Source organism: Dama dama, chromosome 9, assembly GCF_033118175.1.
Source record: "Dama dama isolate Ldn47 chromosome 9, ASM3311817v1, whole genome shotgun sequence".
Classification (NCBI taxonomy): Eukaryota; Metazoa; Chordata; class Mammalia; order Artiodactyla; family Cervidae; genus Dama; species Dama dama.
This window is the reverse complement of record NC_083689.1, coordinates 70672384-70691508: the sequence shown is the minus strand read 5'-3', so window position 1 is coordinate 70691508 and position 19125 is coordinate 70672384. Positions and strand designations below refer to the sequence as shown.

General features: G+C 38.1%; 1 protein-coding gene across 1 annotated transcript; it reads left to right on the top strand.

The window, feature by feature from the left end:
- Positions 1-390: 390 nt before the first annotated feature.
- LOC133062605 (hepatitis A virus cellular receptor 1-like) lies at positions 391-18182 on the top strand. Its single transcript, XM_061151826.1, has 9 exons — positions 391-492; positions 733-787; positions 2851-3183; positions 5683-6207; positions 7246-7341; positions 10460-10515; positions 13531-13645; positions 14522-14558; positions 17135-18182. Exons 2-9 carry the CDS (start codon positions 745-747, stop codon positions 17235-17237), a joined length of 1308 nt encoding a protein of 435 aa, XP_061007809.1. The 5' UTR covers positions 391-492; positions 733-744; the 3' UTR covers positions 17238-18182.
- Positions 18183-19125: the final 943 nt, after the last annotated feature.

The following is a 19125-nucleotide window of genomic DNA, read 5'->3' as shown; positions in this document are numbered from 1 at the left end:
GAAACTTTTATGAATCCAAGTTTCATCTTCCTGTACTTAGAAAAATGCTAAAGGCATTAATTGAGGTATTTGTTTCTTGTACCTAATGGCAACCTTCTACTGAGATGTTTGGTTGTTCTCCTCCACAATCACATATAAGTTTATCTCTCCACCCTCTTGGGCGTGGCTCCTCAGAGCTATCTGAGAGGCAGTCTCCTGAGCCATAAGTGAATCTCACAACTCTTGAGTTCTTAGCTCCATGTACATTTGATCATTTGACTAAGGCTGGGGACTAGCCGTTGTGACCACAAAGGAAGAAGTACCCTCCTCTCGCCAGAAAGCCAGGTGACTCATCTTCAAGGCTAAGGATAAGTGTAGCTTTGCCATGGGAAGTCTGGGCTTTGCTCTGGTGTCCCCGCTGAGCCTTCCTCTCCTTTCCTTTGTGTTTGCTCCCTTGTCTCCTCTGTCAGCACCTAGAGTCAGCGTGGGCTCTGAGTGCAGGAGAGGAGCTGTGTAAGTAGGGATGTTCCAGAGGACAGCTGTGCCTGTCTGTTGGAAGGGGCAGAGCTCTCAGCCACCTGGAGCAGACAGAGAGCGGAAGCATTTGCAAGTGTGGTCTTGCTTTCAGCAGGCAGGCTTATGGGATTCACCCTGTAAGGGTGAAAGGAGAAGCTGCTATCTGAGAATTAAGACTTGTTCTGATCCCATCTGATTGAGGGCCACACCAAGCAGTCTGCTTTCTCTTTCCTTCAGGTAAATAGCATCATGCATCCTTGGGTAGCCATCCTGGGCCTCCTACTTCTGCCAGGTAAGTGAATGAGTGGATTGTGCTCTGAAACCCGAAGGATGTAGGGGGTGGTGTAGGGGGTGTGTGGGTGTGGTGGAGGAAGGTAGATGTTAACACCTAGGGCTTTGTCAGAGGTAATGGGATCCACTAGTGAGCAAAGAACCAAGCTGAAAACTTAAGCCAAAGAAATTGCTAAATACTAAGAATTTAATAATCTATGAGTATGTGAATAAGGCATGCTGCAGTACAATACAGCTTATGTTGCCATTTGTGTTTAAATTAAAAAAAAGAGTAGGTAGATGGTTGTGTATGCACGAACTACTCAAGTATATTTAAGAAAGCGTAACTCTGGACGAGGGTAGGAAGAAGAAATGGGGATGGGTGGGAAGGAGATGAGTCTTTTATTGCACCATTTTGTACTTTTTGATTTTTTTAACCATGTGTAACTGTTTCTTTAAAAAAAGAAATATTTGAACTTCCCTGGATTTCCAGTGGTAAAACTGTGTGTTTCCAATGCAGGAAGCACAAGTTCTATCCCTGGTGGGGGAATAAAGATCCCACATGTAGTGCCATGTGGCCAAAATTTTGTTTTTTAATCAATAAACAAAAAAATTAATTTTTAATAAACACAATTATTTATCTCATATCCTAACATTCTGGGAGATAGGGGAAATTTTTAGGAATAGACATAATCATTAAAAAAATCTCTAGAGGTAGGAATATGATGAAAAGTTCATTTCAAAATTATATTCTGTAACAACTTTCTATAATCAGCATATAAATTACCTTTATAATTCAAAAATGGTATTAAGCAAAATTAAACATAATCAGAATTCTGGTAATAAAAAGTGGACTTATACCCAGAGCATTTCCCAGACTTACAGCCCAGTTCTAACTATGACTGGTTGTTGAATCTCAGATTTCTTTTAAGGACCACTCAGACTTCATTTGGCAATATGGTTTTTTAAACCTCTACTGCAGGAGAGAGTTTTCCTGCCTGTTTGTGTTTAAGAAGTAAAGTTTACTGTTTGATTGAATATTGTCCAATTGTTTGATTTCCCCTGGCTAACTGGACAGTGCTCCATTGCAGGACAGTCATCAACTCACAAGAAGGGATCCCTGCCTGAATGTTTTTTAATCATCCTAAATCCCAGGCTGGGCTTCCCAGGTGGCTCAGTGGTAAAGAATCCACCTGCCAATGCAGGAGACATGGGCTTGATCCCAGAGTCGGGAAGATCCCCTGGAGAAGGAAATGGCATCCCACTCCAATATTCTTGCCTGGGAAATTCCAGGAACAAAGCAGGCTGGCGGGCTACAGCCCATGGGGTTGCAAAGAGTCCAATACAAATTAGCAGCTAAACAAAACAAAACAAAAGCCCATCATAAGCCTCCGTTCCTTCTGAGAGTATTATAAACCGTTTTTTCTAAAAACTGATTTCTAAAGAATTTACTCGGCTTCTGCCTTCTAGCCAATGATGCTATAAGTAGAATATTAGCTGTTTTTTCTTTAACTTAGAAAAGATTTGTGAGGTGAAATTTTTTACATATCCATTTAAAAAATCGCAATAAAATTGAAAATCAAAATTTTAGATGCAATACATTTTTAAAATCAGATTTCAACTGAGACTGTGATTGAATCTAGGGGAGAGGAAAAGCCACCTGTATGTATTAACATTTAGTAAGCAGATACCTGTCAAACACAGGATGAAATGCACACACACTGATGCATTACTGGAGTGTTGTTTGTTTCACACCTTTTGGAGAGGAATTGGAATCATATTCACCAGAAGACTGAACATATTTCTGCCCTTTAAAATCCTGATACTTTCTCTCATAAATCTGTCCTATTAGGAAGTAATCCTGAGTACAGAAAAATGTTTATATGACGTTTCATCCTCAAATATACTTGGTTAATAATAACACTGCTAAAGAATATGTTTATAAGAAAAATGCATATGTTAAATTCAAAAACTCAAAATATGGTTAGATAATTTCAAACCACATAAGCTATATGAAGAACAAAATGAAAATAAAATTAAAGTTAAAATTTTGAGATGCATGCTCTGGTGTCTCTTTATTTACAGATGGTGTAACCTCTTACCACCGAGTGACTAGAGTGGCGGGTCAGTCTGTCACTCTACCCTGCTACTATAATGGTGAAGTCACAAGCATGTGCTGGGGCCGAGGGGCATGTCCTTGGCTTAATTGCGGAACTAACATCATCTGGACTGATGGCTACAGAGTCACCTATCGGAGGGATGGACGTTACCAGCTAAATGGACATATTGGTGGAAGAGATGTGTCTTTGACCATAAACAATGCTGCCCTGTCTGACAGTGGCTTGTATTGTTGCCGAATTGAGGTGAGAGGGTGGTTCAATGACATAAAAACCACCCTAGAGTTGAGGGTAAATCCAGGTGAGCTTATCTTCCTACTTCTTTGATCACTTCCTGTGGGTTCCCAGAGATAAGAGTTTTCTGTCTGATATTAACTTTCTTTCCCTTTAGTAGGGAAAGAAAAGTTCCCTATGATGTTGTTTTCTAATAACACTTCAACTGAATATCTTGTATTTGTGTAGAGTGAAGTGTTAAGACTATCTTGTATTTGTATAGAGTGAAGTGTTAAGAGTAACCTTGATTCAAGACCAATGGCTAGAGGATCTTCCCAGTCAGCAAACTGTTCTTGAAGCAGTGCTTCAGGAATAGTAGTTGGTTCATGACAAAGCATTCACTGTTCCACACTGAGATATAGTGAGTATTTTTATGGAGCTGAATTTCTTCTTCTTGAAAATCTGACCTTTTCTCTGAGGTCATTTCTTCAGAGAATTTTCAAATGTTCTTTGTTAAGAGTTTAAGACTTAGAGAGAGTTTCACACATACAAAACAGGTAATATAAGGTCCTGTCAAATAGATGTATCATTTGGTTTTGACAATTGTCAATGCGATTTTGTGGCATATACATTGAAAGAGCCTGTATAGTTTCATCCCCTTCCTCTGCCCTTGGATTTTTTGAAGCAGAATTCACACCATATCATGGCTAAGCTGGTTCAGAATCAGCCTGCAAAGTGGGAGACCTGGCTTCGATCCCTGAGTTGGGAAGATCTGCTAGAGAAGGGAATGGCTACCCACTGCAGTATTATGGCCTGGAGAATCCCATGAACTGTATAGTCCATGGAGTCACAAAGAGTTGCACCCAACTGTGTGACTCACTTTCACTCACATCATATCACTAAATTCCTCGTATAAAAATTAAAATCGCCCTATGCTATATGAAAACACTTTCACTCAATAACTGTTCAATTTTGACTTTTAAGAATTTTGTGAAATCCAAAAGTCTGGGAAATTTATGTTTTTCTATGTTGATGTAGACTTTTAGTTTTTCTTACCACTTGGTGAAAGGAGCAGGTTCTAAAGGATTTCCTGGTTTCTGGTGCTCTTTCATAGTAAGTATTCTCCTACTAAAGTTTCTAATGAAAACGGAACCCAATACTCAGAGCCTGTATAAGCTAGGTCTCTTTTTTAATTTAAATGAACTTGATATTTCAGTTTCATAATTTTTCCTAACTTCATCAAGGACACTTAGGTTATTTGATGAAGGCAAGTAAAAGAAGGTCAATTCTGATGCAGAAAATAGCTGACTCTGGGGAAACACCTTGGAGGCAATTTAAGAAAGCTGAAAGATGCTGGTGCTATACACATGTGGCAGGAGGCTGTGTGTGGAGAAGAGATTATGTTTGGAGTTGTGAAATTATATTATTGGTCTGGAGGAATACTTTTTTTTTAAGTGATAGAGAAAGAAATTAATAGGGGACATTTATAGTGCTTATAAATTCTTTAACAGATGAATATTTGCAAAGTCACTGTTCTGTCCAGTGGGAAACAGGTTCATAACTGAGCCAAAGTGACTCTCTGCCTCCAACCCAATACTTTACTTAAGTTTTCTTGCTCTTTTCACAGAATGCGCACAGACCTCTCCTAGGTCTCTTCCACAGCAGCTTTTCCTAGCCTTAGTTTCCTAGCTTCTTCCTTAGGAAATATTTACTCCTGAGCAAGGAACATTAGTGAAATAAGCTGATTCAATTTCCTCCTTGTTATACTCCTTTGATCAGATTTTTTTCTTGCTTCCTCTTTTTTTTTTTTTTTTTTAGGTTTCATTTCAAACTGAAGGGAGGGGATGGAGACTGCACTGTTCTTCAAAATCTTTAACTACACTATTAGACCCAGGTCAGCAAACATTAGCCTTAGGGCCAGATGAGATTATAAAATAAGGTCACCAACAGTTTTTTCTTTTTAAATAATAAAGGTTTATTAGAACACAGCCCCAACCATTCATGTATATACTATCTATGACTCTTTTCAGGGCTTCCCAGGTGGCATATGGCATCTGTGTTATCCATTGTACGTTAATGATGTGAATTAATCCACATTTAGGATGCAGATATGTTGGGAGGGTACCCTTAGAACTGACAGAAGTGAATGCTATTTATTTGGTCAATATTCTGGTTCTTGGGAACTATTATTTGTGTTCCAGTCATGTACTGCTGAGAGGACAAAGACAGCTTCAGGCTCTAGACACTTTTCCTTTCCTCACAGATGTTTATGAAGATATGTAAATCTGATATGTATGACTAGTATTTACGAAGTGCTTCAACACAAATCCCATGTGTCATTTTTTTATTTCAACACCTCCCGAAATATCATCCTTTAAATGCAGCTGTTGCCTTGTTGTGACCATGTCTTCACTCCCTCCTCAGTCACAGGTTCTAGTTGACCAATGACTAGAACTTGGAGTTCATGGGAGATAAGTGCAGAGTTCTGCCTGGGGACAGCCTCCTTGGTTGTGTTGGTGCACAGGCCCAGCACGAGTCTCTTGTTTCTTGCTGCTTGATGAATCCCTGAATGCATGTTGATTTCTAGCTCCACCTACAACAACGACCACCACCACTACTCCAAGAACCACTACCACCACCACCACTACTCCAAGAACCACTACCACTACCACCACTACTCCAAGAACAACCACCACTACAAGAAAGACAACCATTACTACTTCTCCAAGAACGACGACCACTATTCAAAAAACCACCACTACTACCCCAAAAACAACCACCAGGACTCCAACAACCACCACCACCTCCACCACTTCTCCAAGAACAACCACCACTACAAGAAAGACAACCATTACTACTACTCCAAGAATGACTACCACTATTCCAACAACCACCACTACTACCCCCAAAACAACAACCGCCACAACTTCAACAACCAGCACCACCACTACTCCAACCACAGTGGTCACCACTGCTCCAACAACCACCACCATTGCTATGCCATCAACAATCAGCACCACCACTCCAAACCTGACGGTCACCACTGCTCCAGTGACAGCGAGGTCCTCTACTTCTCCTCCAGTGCCAGCACCCACAAGGGACCTCCAGCCAGGTAAGCAAAATACTTCTAAGTGCAAGAGTTTTTAAAGGAGAGGATATACTACATCCAGGGCACTATGTTAAGGGAGATGTACAATCTAGGGTAGGAATTCTTAACAGGTTTCCAAACCTGGCTTCACAGAATCTGTGAACCACTTGTACCCTCTTATATTCATCTTTTGTATCTTTAAGCATCTTCAGAGTGAGAGGGATCTGTGGGTTTTATTAGATTCTCAAAGGAATCATTAATAGCAAAAATTTAAAAAAGCCAGACCTCTGGTCATGAACATATACAAAGGATGGTGCATTCAGCCCAGCTTAACATAGAATTATGAGGAAAAAATAAGGGTGCCAGAACAGGGCCAAGGGAATGAGATTCTGTCTTATAAGGAGTTCTGAATAGAGACCATTTAATCCGTTTTGAAGCCTAACCCAACACTTGAGGATAAGATTTCAGTGAAGTTAATGCTTACTCTGTTTCCAATGTCAGGAAACATGCTAACTGCTTTATGAGTATTAGGCTCGTTAATTCTTATGATAACCCCAGGACTGATGCTAAAGCTGAAGCTCCAATACTTTGGCCACCTTATGCGAACAGCTGACTCACTGGAAAAGACCCTGATGCTAGGAAAGACTGAAGGCAAAAGGAGAAGAGGGTGGCAGAAAATGAAATGGTTAGACAGTATCACTGACTCAATGGACATGAGTTTGAGCAAACTCCAGGAGACAGAGAAGGACAGGGAAGCATGGCATGCTGCAGTCATGGGGTTGCAAAGAGTCAGACACGACTTAGCAACTGAACAACAAAAGAAATATAAAAAGTGAAATAATTAATTCTGTTGTTAAACTCTCAGATCATTATCTAGATCAGATTTATTCATGATAATGAAATGCCTACATAGCAGGATAATACGTCAAGGGCATCTATTAATATATTTCTAAGAAAGAGTCAAGGGTAATTTCTGATTTAGTTTTGTTTGTTTTTCTGCTGGGGGTATAAATTTTCCTCCACCAATTGAACACTATTTTTCTGTTCTTGTCATTCCTGTAGCTTCTTTATCTTCTCCAACTCAGACAGCAGAAACCCAGCCTACTACCGTGTATGAAACAAACATAACCAGCTCACCATGGCACTCTTGTTCAACAGGTAACTTCAGTTTCTTTCTTGAACACCTGGGAGCTTTCAAATTTTGATAAATATTAGCACATTGTTAAGAGCACATATTCTAAAATAAGAGAAGCGTGACTTGAATGCCAACAATGGCTATTCCACTCAGCTATGCAACTTGAACAAATGTCTTATTACCCTCTTTGAATCTGTTTTTATCCTTTGGAAAATGGGTGAAATATTACTTATTCTTCCAAGCATTATTTGAGATAAAGATCTTGGGACACAGTTACAAGGTAAGTGATAGTGTGGCCATTATGACTGTTACTTAGAATGTCCGGAAATATGTACATTTGAGTGACATAGGCAGCTTGTATGATTTGGGACCATCCACATGCATATCCACATTTTTCTAAATAAAATGAATCAGCCTTGTCTTTAAACTTATTCGTAGGTGTACTTCCCTGGACAGAGCCTTAAAACAATTAAATCCAAACTGGTCCAGACCAAACTGGTCACCTGTTTATGCTTCCTCTAAGCCCCAGAAACTACATGGAACCAGGAGGCTCCCCTGCTGCTGTGTCGAGCTTTCATTTCACATGGACACTTTGAGTTGGGTTGAGGACATGGACACCAGAACCAAAGAGGCATGTCCCATTAGGATTGTGCTATTCTACTCCAAAAGTCTCCCAGTTCTCCCTTGTTTTGGAAAGTCCATATTCTTTTGAGATGTAAGATTAGTCTGTTTTTCCTATAATGGAGAAAGATGATATTGAATTGTCATCTTTCCCAGCTAACTCTGTTACCCATGGTGGTAAATTTGGAGAGCACCACATGTGAACCCCTTTGTAATGCAGAACTGGCTTGTTTGTCCATGTGCCTGTAAAGCATCCAAACAAGGTCAGGCTTTGTAAGACTTGTGCATATGATTCATCATGCTCAGGAGTTGCTAATCTGTAGCAGACACTCAGGGTGGCCTACTTTGCCAATCAGTCAAGGAAGCTCTTAACTGAAAATGGACATGCAGCGGGACTCAGAGAAGGACCAGTTTAATTGGAATTAGCTAATAGTGCCATTTGGTTTTGAAAGTGGAATCCTTGATGTGAACTGTTTCTGGGCACAAAAACAAAGAGAAAGCAGATAAAAATACATGTAAGAGCAGTTGGAGCAACTGTACCCCACACTTTTAGGCTAAGAGGAAGAACAAAGTAGGAAATGGGAAATTGTTCTCTAAAATATGTCACTAAAACCTGGTCAAGGTAGACTTGCCAGCATGGAACAGACATTGGAGCAGCTGTGTCCCCATGACTTCTGTGACTGCTACTGTCTTGGCAGCATCTTTGAGGCCCTTCAGCCAAGTCCTCACAGTGCCCGAGTCACACTTCAGTGTGTTAAAGGCTCACAAAACAAAGAATGTTAGTCTAGAAGAAATTTTGGTTTCATAAGGCCTGCACCTACCTTTTCAGATGCATGTGCCAGCAAATTTTTATCTATTATCTCTTTTAATTCTTTCAGGGAAGGTTTATTTCTTGCCATTGCCAGACTGAGGAGGACATTTAGCTCTACTTTGGAGACAAACAGCTTCCAATTCAACTGCCCGCCCATGGCAGTTTCTAGCTGTTCGCCCATGGGCAAGTGGTTTCATTCCTCACTCCATGTTTATAAGGAATGAAGGACATGATATTTGGAAAATCCATTGCATGGTGCTCCATGCAATGGGGGTGCCTCCCCATTGCTCCTAATGTTATATAGCAACATAATTGTGATACCTGATATTTGTGTAATATGATGTTAAGAACCCTACATACATCATCTACTGTGACAACGTTATGAGATGGGTGCTATCAACAGCTTGTAGTTCAAGGTTACCCCAGCTCGAAATATAAATACATACATTTACATGCATATTTATATAATGTGTATGTAAAGGACATTGATCAAGGTCACATTGGTAAGTGACATGTCAACACTGAAGTCAAGTTTCATCTGACTCAAGTCCTTGCTATTTTTTTTTACAACATCATTCATTCTATAGCTTAAGGATTTAAGGTTATAACATAAATCATACCCACAGACTAGACTAGGTACTGTCTTTGTCTCTTGAAGAAGTAATGTCAGAATGTTTAAACTGTAGATACAGTAATGTAAAGTGTGAAAATTTAGGGGGATATGGTTAGTTCATTTTCACTACCATTAGAAAATGATGATTTTATAGGTCTGTCAGTAGTATGGGAATCTCTGAAACCTGCAGTATTTTTATTGAATAGGAACATAGTGTGTGCAGTGGTTATGATCTGAGGCTCTTGTCCTTTAGTAGAATTGGATACTTCAACCATTTAAGCATCTCATCTAAAATTTCAGATTAAGAAAATTGGTATAAGGATGTAAAGTGCTTGTATATAATCGATACTCAGTAAAGAGAGAATTCTGTATTAGACCTATAGTTGCTTAGAAGGGCCAACAGTATATGTTCTGTGTGACAAAAGAGATATTTCAAAACACTATTAAAATTTGGACATTCAAAACTTTAAGGCATAATATCCTTTTATATTGGGATTTTAGGTAGTATAAAGTATCGTGGCCTTGAGAGTGATGTAACATATTTTCTAAAGCAGATTTGGATCAGTGTCTGGGCACACAGGCATATAATGTAGGAGTTGGATGCCACCTATTTGAGGTATCTTAGTGCATTTCACTCACATTTTGAATGTAAAACCAATGTAATATTCATTTTGAACAGAGTGGTTCTGCTCTTTGGATGTGTAATGACCTCTGAGCACTCATTGGAAGTTTCTGAGCTGCCATGAAAGTATTGATTATTTATCTGTAATTGGTAATTTTTAACCTAGTTCTGAGAATGGGTCACTCTGACTTGTCTAAAATTGTCAGTAGTGAGCATGCATTTTTTTTTTTCCATAGGGAGAAACAAAAAAGGTTCATTTTCAAAGGGTCCATGACAAAATGGTTAAGAAGCGAAACCTTACTACTTAAATTAATAAATGTTAGTAACTTGGTATTACTCTTGGGATGTCTACAGCATTACGCCATATGATTATTCAACTTTCCCTTCATTACCAGAAGGCAGTGTGAATTGGTGTTTGCAGGAAAGTTCAATATCTTTTTGTAATTCTTATTAATTTTCTTTCTTGTTGAACAGATGGAAATGGCACTGTGACACAGTCTCCAGATCCCCACTGGCATAACAATCAACCTGTAAGTATATTCCTTCCTATTTTATTAGCCTGATTCACTTATATGTCTCTTCTGGAATCAAGTTACATTTAGAGATTTCTAGTGTCAGACTAGTCCACAGATGATTCTTTCTAATTTAGAAAATAAAGGAAGAAAAGAATCTGACTCTTAAATAGGGATACTTTAATTAATTATAAAGTTTATATAGATGCACTACTTTGTTAGAAATACCTGAAAAGTGATATTTTACTCTAGGCACACATATACACCCAGTACAGAATTTCTGCTGACCAGAAAATAAGAAAAAAAGTGTGAATTATTTCAGGCATAGTGAATTAACATTACATACCAAAAAAGACTTAGATCATTGTTAGAGAAATAACATGCTTTGAATTGATGTAGTGGAATTGGGGCCATCCCCACCAAAAATATTATGTCAATGAAAGTGCGATTCCTTAATCATAGGCCCCCTAATATCCTTTTCCAATCCAATTTTCCTCCTATAGAGAAAATTTGAGGCCACTCTTCGGTCTTTCTATATATATCCTCCCCATATAATGACATATTAAGGTCCTAAGGTCTTCAGCAACTTTGTAATTCTGTAATTTGTTCTTACACTTTTCCCACAGTTAGCTTGGGAAAAATCCAAGGGACTACAGTCTCATGATGTTCATCAAAGCCTCATCTTTGTGTGTAAGTTAGAGGAATTTATCAGTGAGATTTTTACTTTTGGGTCCCTTGGGTGAAACAACTTTCCTTTCACTTTGTGCAAATAACTCTTAGAAGCAAAAAACATGAATAGATTCAGGTATGAGAGTAATCTTGATTGCAAGTGGTGAGAAGTTGCAGCGTGGACATTGTAAGAGAAATTCAAGTTCAAGCAAAGTGGGGTTAATGTGACATCAAATGGCCTTATATTGCATAACTTAGTGACAAAGAGAACACTACAACATAAGAATGATATGAAAGATTAATCACTCTGATGATATGGGTACTGATTGATCTGATGGATATGGGCTGAATTTGTTTGTGCTTGTTAAATAGCAAACTGCCACCATGTAAATGTCATGTCAGTCAGACTTATCCTAGTTTAAAAAAAAGAAACAAACACTCTGAATGATAAGATTGTTTTTGACCTCAGTTATCTGCAGGACAGGTATATTTAGTAGCAGTTAATCTCTTCTATATAATATAAGCAATATAGAAGCAAGTTCACAATAGGTGGTAGCCCAATCATGGTCTTTCTGTCTTGACTGTGAAGATATCAAGGTGTCTCCCAGGTTTCTTGAAACCAAGCAGCATATATTTCCATCCAGTAGGTCAACTTCTTGAGCTGCATCTTAAGGAGAGAATGAACATATACATAAAGATGTATAAACAAGATATATATTGCTGCTGTTTATAATCATGAAAGTATGATAAACAACCTAAATATTCCATAATAGGAGAATAATTACTTATCAATTAAGCATGCCCATTTATTGCCATTAGCAATGTTGTCACTGCAGTGTACTTACTGCCATGAGAAGACAGTGTCAATTGTTAAATGAAAAAACTAAGTTTTCAAATAGCATTGGAACTTCCCTGACAGTCCAATGATTAAGACTCCATGCCTCCAATGAAGTAAGTTCAGGTTTAATGGTTGATCAGGGAACTAAGATCCCATATGCCATGTAGCATTGACAAAACTGAAAAAAAAAATTATATCAATGTATTATATAGTTTATAGACACAAAATAAAATGATGTATATAGTGTAGTATACATTGGATAGGGTAACTGTGTCTGTTAGGGAAAGTACTAGAAAGATAATATTCTAGAAGTGTATGTAATGAAAAATGGTAATAGTAACTATTTCTGGATGTTGAAATTATGGTTGATTTTTGTTTTCCTTTCTTTATCCTGAGGTACACACTCTGAAATGAACTTCCAGTTTTTAAGTAACATAATATTTTTTAAAAAGCAAGCAAAGACTGCTTCCTGTAACCCTGTGTTCTTTCTAACTGCTTTACCTGCCACAAGTAAGGTGGTAACACAGCTTTTCCCTCCCAAGGCACTGACTGTTTTCTGTTTAGGCAAGGACAGCTCAGAGGCTAGCCCACCCTCCTCTGTATTCCTCATAGTGTTTATCAGGACGTACCTGAAGTACGTTTCCCAAGAATCCTATTTAATCTGCATTTGACAGAAAAAGAGGTTTGGAGAGGCTAAATAACTTGCTAGGGTCACAGAGCAACTAAATAAAAGTTAATCTGGGATTCTGACTCCAGAGATTAAACTCTTATGCAGGAGGAGACTTGAGACTTAATCTTTTTCTCTGATTTTCCACTTCCTTTCTGTTAAAATACCTACCTGGTGGGACATCTTTAGAATTAGAATTAAGCTATGTAAAGGAGGCAAGCATGATGGCCTGGTAAGTTTTGTGTTTACTCTAGGACGTGATGATCCCTCACACTAGGAATTTTTTTCCCAGTTGCACAGCATTTTAATTGTTAAGCAGAGCCATGAATCTGAGCAGCCTTTCATGCCCATTTACAAAGGCATAGAATCTTGAATTCTAGTTCAAAAAAGTGTTTTAATTAATGGCCAGTTTTAGGAACTGAACACATACAAATAACACCACCATGGCAACTTATATAGGGACCAAAATTGTTTTTTATTAGCATCATAAGAGGATTATTTATGAAAGGAGCTTATTATTTTTACAATATATATAAATTATAATAATAAAGCATACTCATTTGAAGAATACAGTTTGAGTTTAACAAATCTGTACCCTTCTCTAAATACCACCGCTAATAAGATGTAAACATTTCCACCACCCCCAAATACAGTTTGAATTTTGCGTTGTCTTAGAATTTCATCATAAGGCTATAACTTTACATCATTTGGTCTCATCCCTCATGATGCAGAACTAGCCAGGGGCCAATAAACAATAATGTGTCTGGGTATATTATTTTCTGAGATGTTGTCTGTCTATAACTCTAACAAGATGGTTTTATTTTTCTGTTTTGTGTTTGATCTGTTGATGTTTCTGTAGCCTGCGGCGCTGGCACAAGGAACATGGATGAGCACCAACAAGGGAGTCTACATTGGAATCTCTGTTACTGTTTTGGCATTGTTGCTCATGTTTGTGGTTTTCTGGATTAGGAGAAGTAAGTCACCTCAGGACTGAAATATTCAGGAATATTCTTGAGCCCACAGGAGTATTCTTGAGCCAAATGCATGTAGCTGTACATTCCATGTGATATCAGTGTCATGTAACTTCCTTGGTTCTTACCTTGTTCTTTCCTTATTTTTTATTTATCTTAAATTGATTGTTCCATAAACATGATATTTAAATTATTCATAGGAGAAATTAAATATGGAGAAATAAGCACTGGTTGTGTAAAGCTGATTTTGGAAGTCAAAAGCCAGTGTAATATACAAGATTTGTTCCCTCCCATTTTGTTCTTTTCCCATTCCCTCAATAACAAATTTTTATCCCTATTGGAGGTAAAGCTGTTGATGGTTTTATAACATCCACTTAATAGAAGAAGCACAAAAGACATTAGGAAGGTATATGATTTTGGAGCTAGAAGAAGTACAAAGGGTTTCAGATGACAGTCATCCAACACCTCCTGGTTTCCTTCCAACATTTGTGTGTGTATGAGTGTGTAAACCCATCTTCTATGGGAAAAGTGCAATATTCAGGGTTTTTTTCAGTGAAATATAATGGCATAATGTAAGCTAGGGCATGTAGGTCAATACACTAAACCTACGAATCACAAGATACTTTATACCAAGGGGCTTACTTGGCTTCTGGAGATTCAAGACAAATTAGCTGGATTAGGTTAGGGTCCAGATTGATTTTTTTCTCCTTTTTAAAAATATTCTTTCTTCTACATTAATTTTTTTTAGACTCTAAGAGCTGTACTGGTTTTGCTTATATTAAAGTAAAAACCACAATAATATACTGGTTTGGAAGAAAAATCTCATGACCTCTTTGGCTTGCATGTTTAATTTTTCTCTTCATTTTCCCTTCAATTTAGGATATTTTTGCCTGGGTAGCAAGGTGGAGCTACTACGGTAAGTTTGAAATGGTTTGTGTTAGTAATGCCTTTTGATGTTCTTACTCTAGTAAACATAAGGGAAACTTCTCTGTCCCTCTCCTCTTTTCCTTCCGAGTTCTCCATTTTATACTCTGGATCCTGAAAAATCTAGTATATAGAGCACCTCCATTGCTGTTCAACCTTCCAGAGATGATTTTAGCATCTCTATGCTGCTGCTGCTGCTAAGTCGCTTCAGTTGTGTCTGATTCTGTGGGAACCCATAGAAGGCAGCCCACCAGGCTCCTCCCTCCCTGGGATTCTCCATGCAAGAATACTAGAGTGGTTTGCCATTTCCTTCTCCAAGCATCTCTATATTTCCCTGGAATTATGTCATAACTGCTACAGAAACAACACCTCAAATGTTATCTCTTAGAGCATGAGAACTAAATTGCAGATATTGTTTCAGGAATCATTCGAATGGGTTGTTTAGATTGTTTTTCGATTTCATTCAGTGCTTTGTTTATTGCATGTCTATTGAATCTCTAGTATATTCCAAAAAGATGAGCAGAACAGACAGAAAACATATAAATGAACAAGCAGGGCCTTATAGAACTTCCAGAGAAATACCATGGGGAATACTGGAGCAGGGCAGTAGGCTATGTGAGTGAGCTTCAAAAGGCAGCTCTGCAAAAATCTGGAGGAAGACACCTCCAGCCTGAAGACCTGCAAAGGCAGGGGGTAGGGACATGCTTCCAGCTCCCCACGGTTCCCACCATCCTCTATTATTCCATACCCAGCCTGCTCTGTTCATTTACGTTACCTGTCTGGCCTCACAGGCATTTCAATTTACAGTTTTTGCAAATTTACCGCTTCAACCAATAAAAAATTAAATCTTCTTTGTAAGCATCCCTGCAGTCATTTTCCCAAACATCTGTAAAGGTAGGTAACCACTCCCTACTTCCAACAAAATAAACTGCTTCATCTGGTCCAGCTTGGGATTTAAGCAGTCTTTTTTGATTTCAAATTTGTCCCTCTTTAACTGCCATCCATTATTCTTAATTCTCTTTTTTTGGATGTTTGTACCCAATCTTTCCTACATCTGAGTTAATCACATGAAGTAAGTAAGTAAGTAAGTACAGTCGCTCAGTCGTGTCCAACACTTTGCGACCCCATGGACTGTAGCCTACCAGGCTACTCTGTTCATGGGATTTTCCAGGCAAGAGTACTGGAGTGGGTTGCCATTTCCTTCTCTAGGGGATCTTCCTGACCCACGGATCGGACCCAGGTCTCCAGCATTGCAGTCAAACGCTTTACTGTCTGAGCCACCAGGGAAGCCCTAATCACATGAGGCAGTACACAAAATATGCCTTGAATATACTCCAGCTTTGCAAGTGTTCCATAAACGCTGGATTTTATTACTGCAGACGTGCCCTTCACAGTAATAAACCTGTGACACAGGCAGTAGTATTACTCTCAGTTTACAAATTAAAAAACAGTTTTAGAGATGTTAAGTGACATCCAAGGTCACATCACACAGCAGGTCTCTTAGAGTCCAAAACCGGACTTTTAGGAGTTTTTGACTGTCAGCTTCCAAGAGTGGAAAAAAAATAAGTACTCCCTACAGACAGAAAAGCATGAATGATAACATACTTTTAGTTGATTTTTGTTCTTTCAATGTTTACTTCTTTAAAGTTTCAGTTTTTAATCATCTAATCAGAAAAGAAAATATTTATTGTAGAAGATGCTGTATAATATAGGAAAGCAAACAAAACCAAAACGAAAAGGTGTATTTCCTCATGATGTTATTTTTGGGCTCATATATTTTGACTCATTTTGAGCTGCTGACACCTAACCTTTCTCCGTACATGTATGACTCATCTGTTTAAAGATCAGAGCTGAGTGAAGATTCAGTGCATTTCGTATCATTTCTGGAGAGCTTAAGTAATAAAAATAGTGACTACAGACAACTTCTATAAAAGCATTGATATCAAAACTCCACAAATGACCTTTGTGTACACTTGATGTGTGAGCATTCATGTTATAAAACTCACCTAACCCATGGCTTTCTAATTTTGACTGTTAGGGCAGGCTGTGAGTTTTGACTCTGACCTAGAACACACTTAGGTGAAGCAATACTATTTTACTACATCTGATATGCTCTGATATTTTGTATACTTATATACATTTATCTTAAATACAGGATACATACCACTAAATAACATTCGCTAAAGGGTCACAGTCCTCAGCTAGAAAAACACCAGCCAAACCATTTCCTGCCCATCTTTGAGACTGTGCATCCTGTTTTAGTACTTCAATTTGATGTGTGATATTTGTCTTCTTGGATTGTAAATTTTTGTGTTCTATTGCACGAGTGTCTTGAAAGAGACCAGTGTGAGTTTTTTGAAACCAAAAGGTGTGACTTTCTACCTCCTTATAAAAAATAATTTCCTGCAACTTCATATTCACAATTTTGGAACTTCTATTCATTTCATAGGATGTTTGAATGGGGCTCTGAGAAATGCACATACCCAGGCTTGAATGAACATAAACAAATATGCTGCTCATACTTAAGAAGTGATCTTCTTTTCTCTTACTCATGTTATTCTTTTACAGCGTGATTCCATTGAAAGATTCTCACATTGGAGCTTTGAAAAATGCAGCTCTGAAGCCTATCCAAGCAGAAGACAATGTCTACATTATTGATGACTATCACTAAGTCCTGGATCCAGATTCTAAAGTGTTATCCCTTGACTGTAGAAGACAGTGACCAGATACCGTGTCAGAGTCCGTTCAATCAGCTGCACAATTTTCCAGTCAGTTTCCCATGGCATTGCTATGAGTCAGGGACACTGGGTAGAGTGATGCTAGCTCAACTGTGTAAAGTCAACCTCTGTCACAGAGTTCTAATTTTTTATACTAAATTGGCTCCAACTTTCTGATCATTGCAGAGGTCCCTTCAAAGCATGAAACATACTTCTTAGAATTGTACATTCTCTTTAGATCTCATGAATCCTGTTTTCCATCATGAATTCTCATTGGGAAGATAGAAAAATACACTTCTACCTCAGTTACCAAGGTTGTCAAGAATACCTGAATTCAACTTAGAATCGGGACATCTAGTCTGCGACTTAAAGGACTTAACATGCAAGCATTTCATGATTGTCCTTTTTTTTTTTTTTTTAAATCAACTGACTTCGAATGTGATATTTCTTAGGGTCCCCAAGGTTTCAAATCAGGGTGTGTACAGATTTTTATTTACACAATAGAAAAATGGAGATGAGTGTGATTTTGCCATTATAGACAAATTTGGTTTCTCAGGGTTCTGAAATACAAGGCATTAAATGCTTTCTTTGGGAGGAGAATGGTATTTTAGCAGTTTGAAGAAGCAATGGTATTGAGTAGACCATGAAGACACCAGGAGAAGAAAATCAATAGCCATATAATTTATGATATTTTTGCTACATCAGTGCTACAGTTCTAGGTGCTTATGTTGACAACTGGCATTCTCTGATTTTTAGGATGAGGCAGGGCAGAAATAAATACAAGGAAAAAAGAGAGGGAGGGAGTAGCAAAAGAGGCTTTCTGTTTTAGAAAATGGAGTTTGCAAATATAATAGTATTGTTTGAGAGTGTTACCAGTTTCTACAAAATGCTAAACTGTCCTCAAGCCACTTTGATTTTTGAAATTGTTTTGGAAGGATAAAAGGTCTTTTTCATATTGAATCAATACCTGTGTTATATTTCTTTTTTACAACTCAATTAAATTTTGATTCTCCCAGAAGTATTAGACAAAGGCTAAATGTAAGGATAGTTTTAATCATGTAGAAGCATTTCTACATGAGAGGTTAAAAGACTGGAGGTTAATTTCACTTTGAATAAACCCTGAAATAATTCATGCTTGAGTAATTTGGGGGACATTCAGAGCTACTCACACCAAAGTGGTCCGTGAGGGCTGGATGCTTGTTTTTTTTTCCTAAATATAAATTTACTTATTTTAATTGGAGGCTAACATTAAAAAGTATGCATTTGAATCAGTTCTAATGAGATGTATGAAACTGGAGCCCATTATACAGAGTGAAATAAGCCAGAAAGATAAAGACCAATACAGTATACTAATGCATATATATGAAATTTAAAAAGATGGTAACAATAAATCTGTATGCAAAACAGAAAAAGAGACACAGATGTACAGAACAGACTTTGAGACTCTGGAAGAAGGCAAGGGTAGGATGTTCTGAAAGAATAGCATTGAAACAAATATACTATCAAGTGTGAAACAGATCGCCAGCCCAGGTTGGATGCATAAGACAAGTGCTCAGGGCTGGTGCACTGGGAAGACCCAGAGGGATGGGATGGGGAGGGAGGTGGGAGGAGGGAATCAGGATGGGGAACACACGTAAATCCATGGCTGATTCATGTCAATGTATGGCAAAACCCACTAAAATATTGTAAAGTAATTAGCCTGCAACTAATAAAAATAAATGAAAAAAAAGTATTTCTTTATAAACAATAAAAGAAAATAATTGGAGACTAATTACTTATAATATTGTAGTGGTTTTGCCATACATTGATGTGAATCCACCACGGGTGTACATGTGTTACCCA

Coding starts and splice junctions, on each gene's coding strand:
- LOC133062605 (XM_061151826.1), top strand. CDS start 745: ATGCATCCTTGGGTAGCCATCCTGGGCCTCCTACTTCTGCCAG. Junction 788..2,850: donor GGGCCTCCTACTTCTGCCAG/GTAAGTGAATGA, acceptor CTTTATTTACAG/ATGGTGTAACCTCTTACCAC. Junction 10,516..13,530: donor ACTGGCATAACAATCAACCT/GTAAGTATATTC, acceptor ATGTTTCTGTAG/CCTGCGGCGCTGGCACAAGG.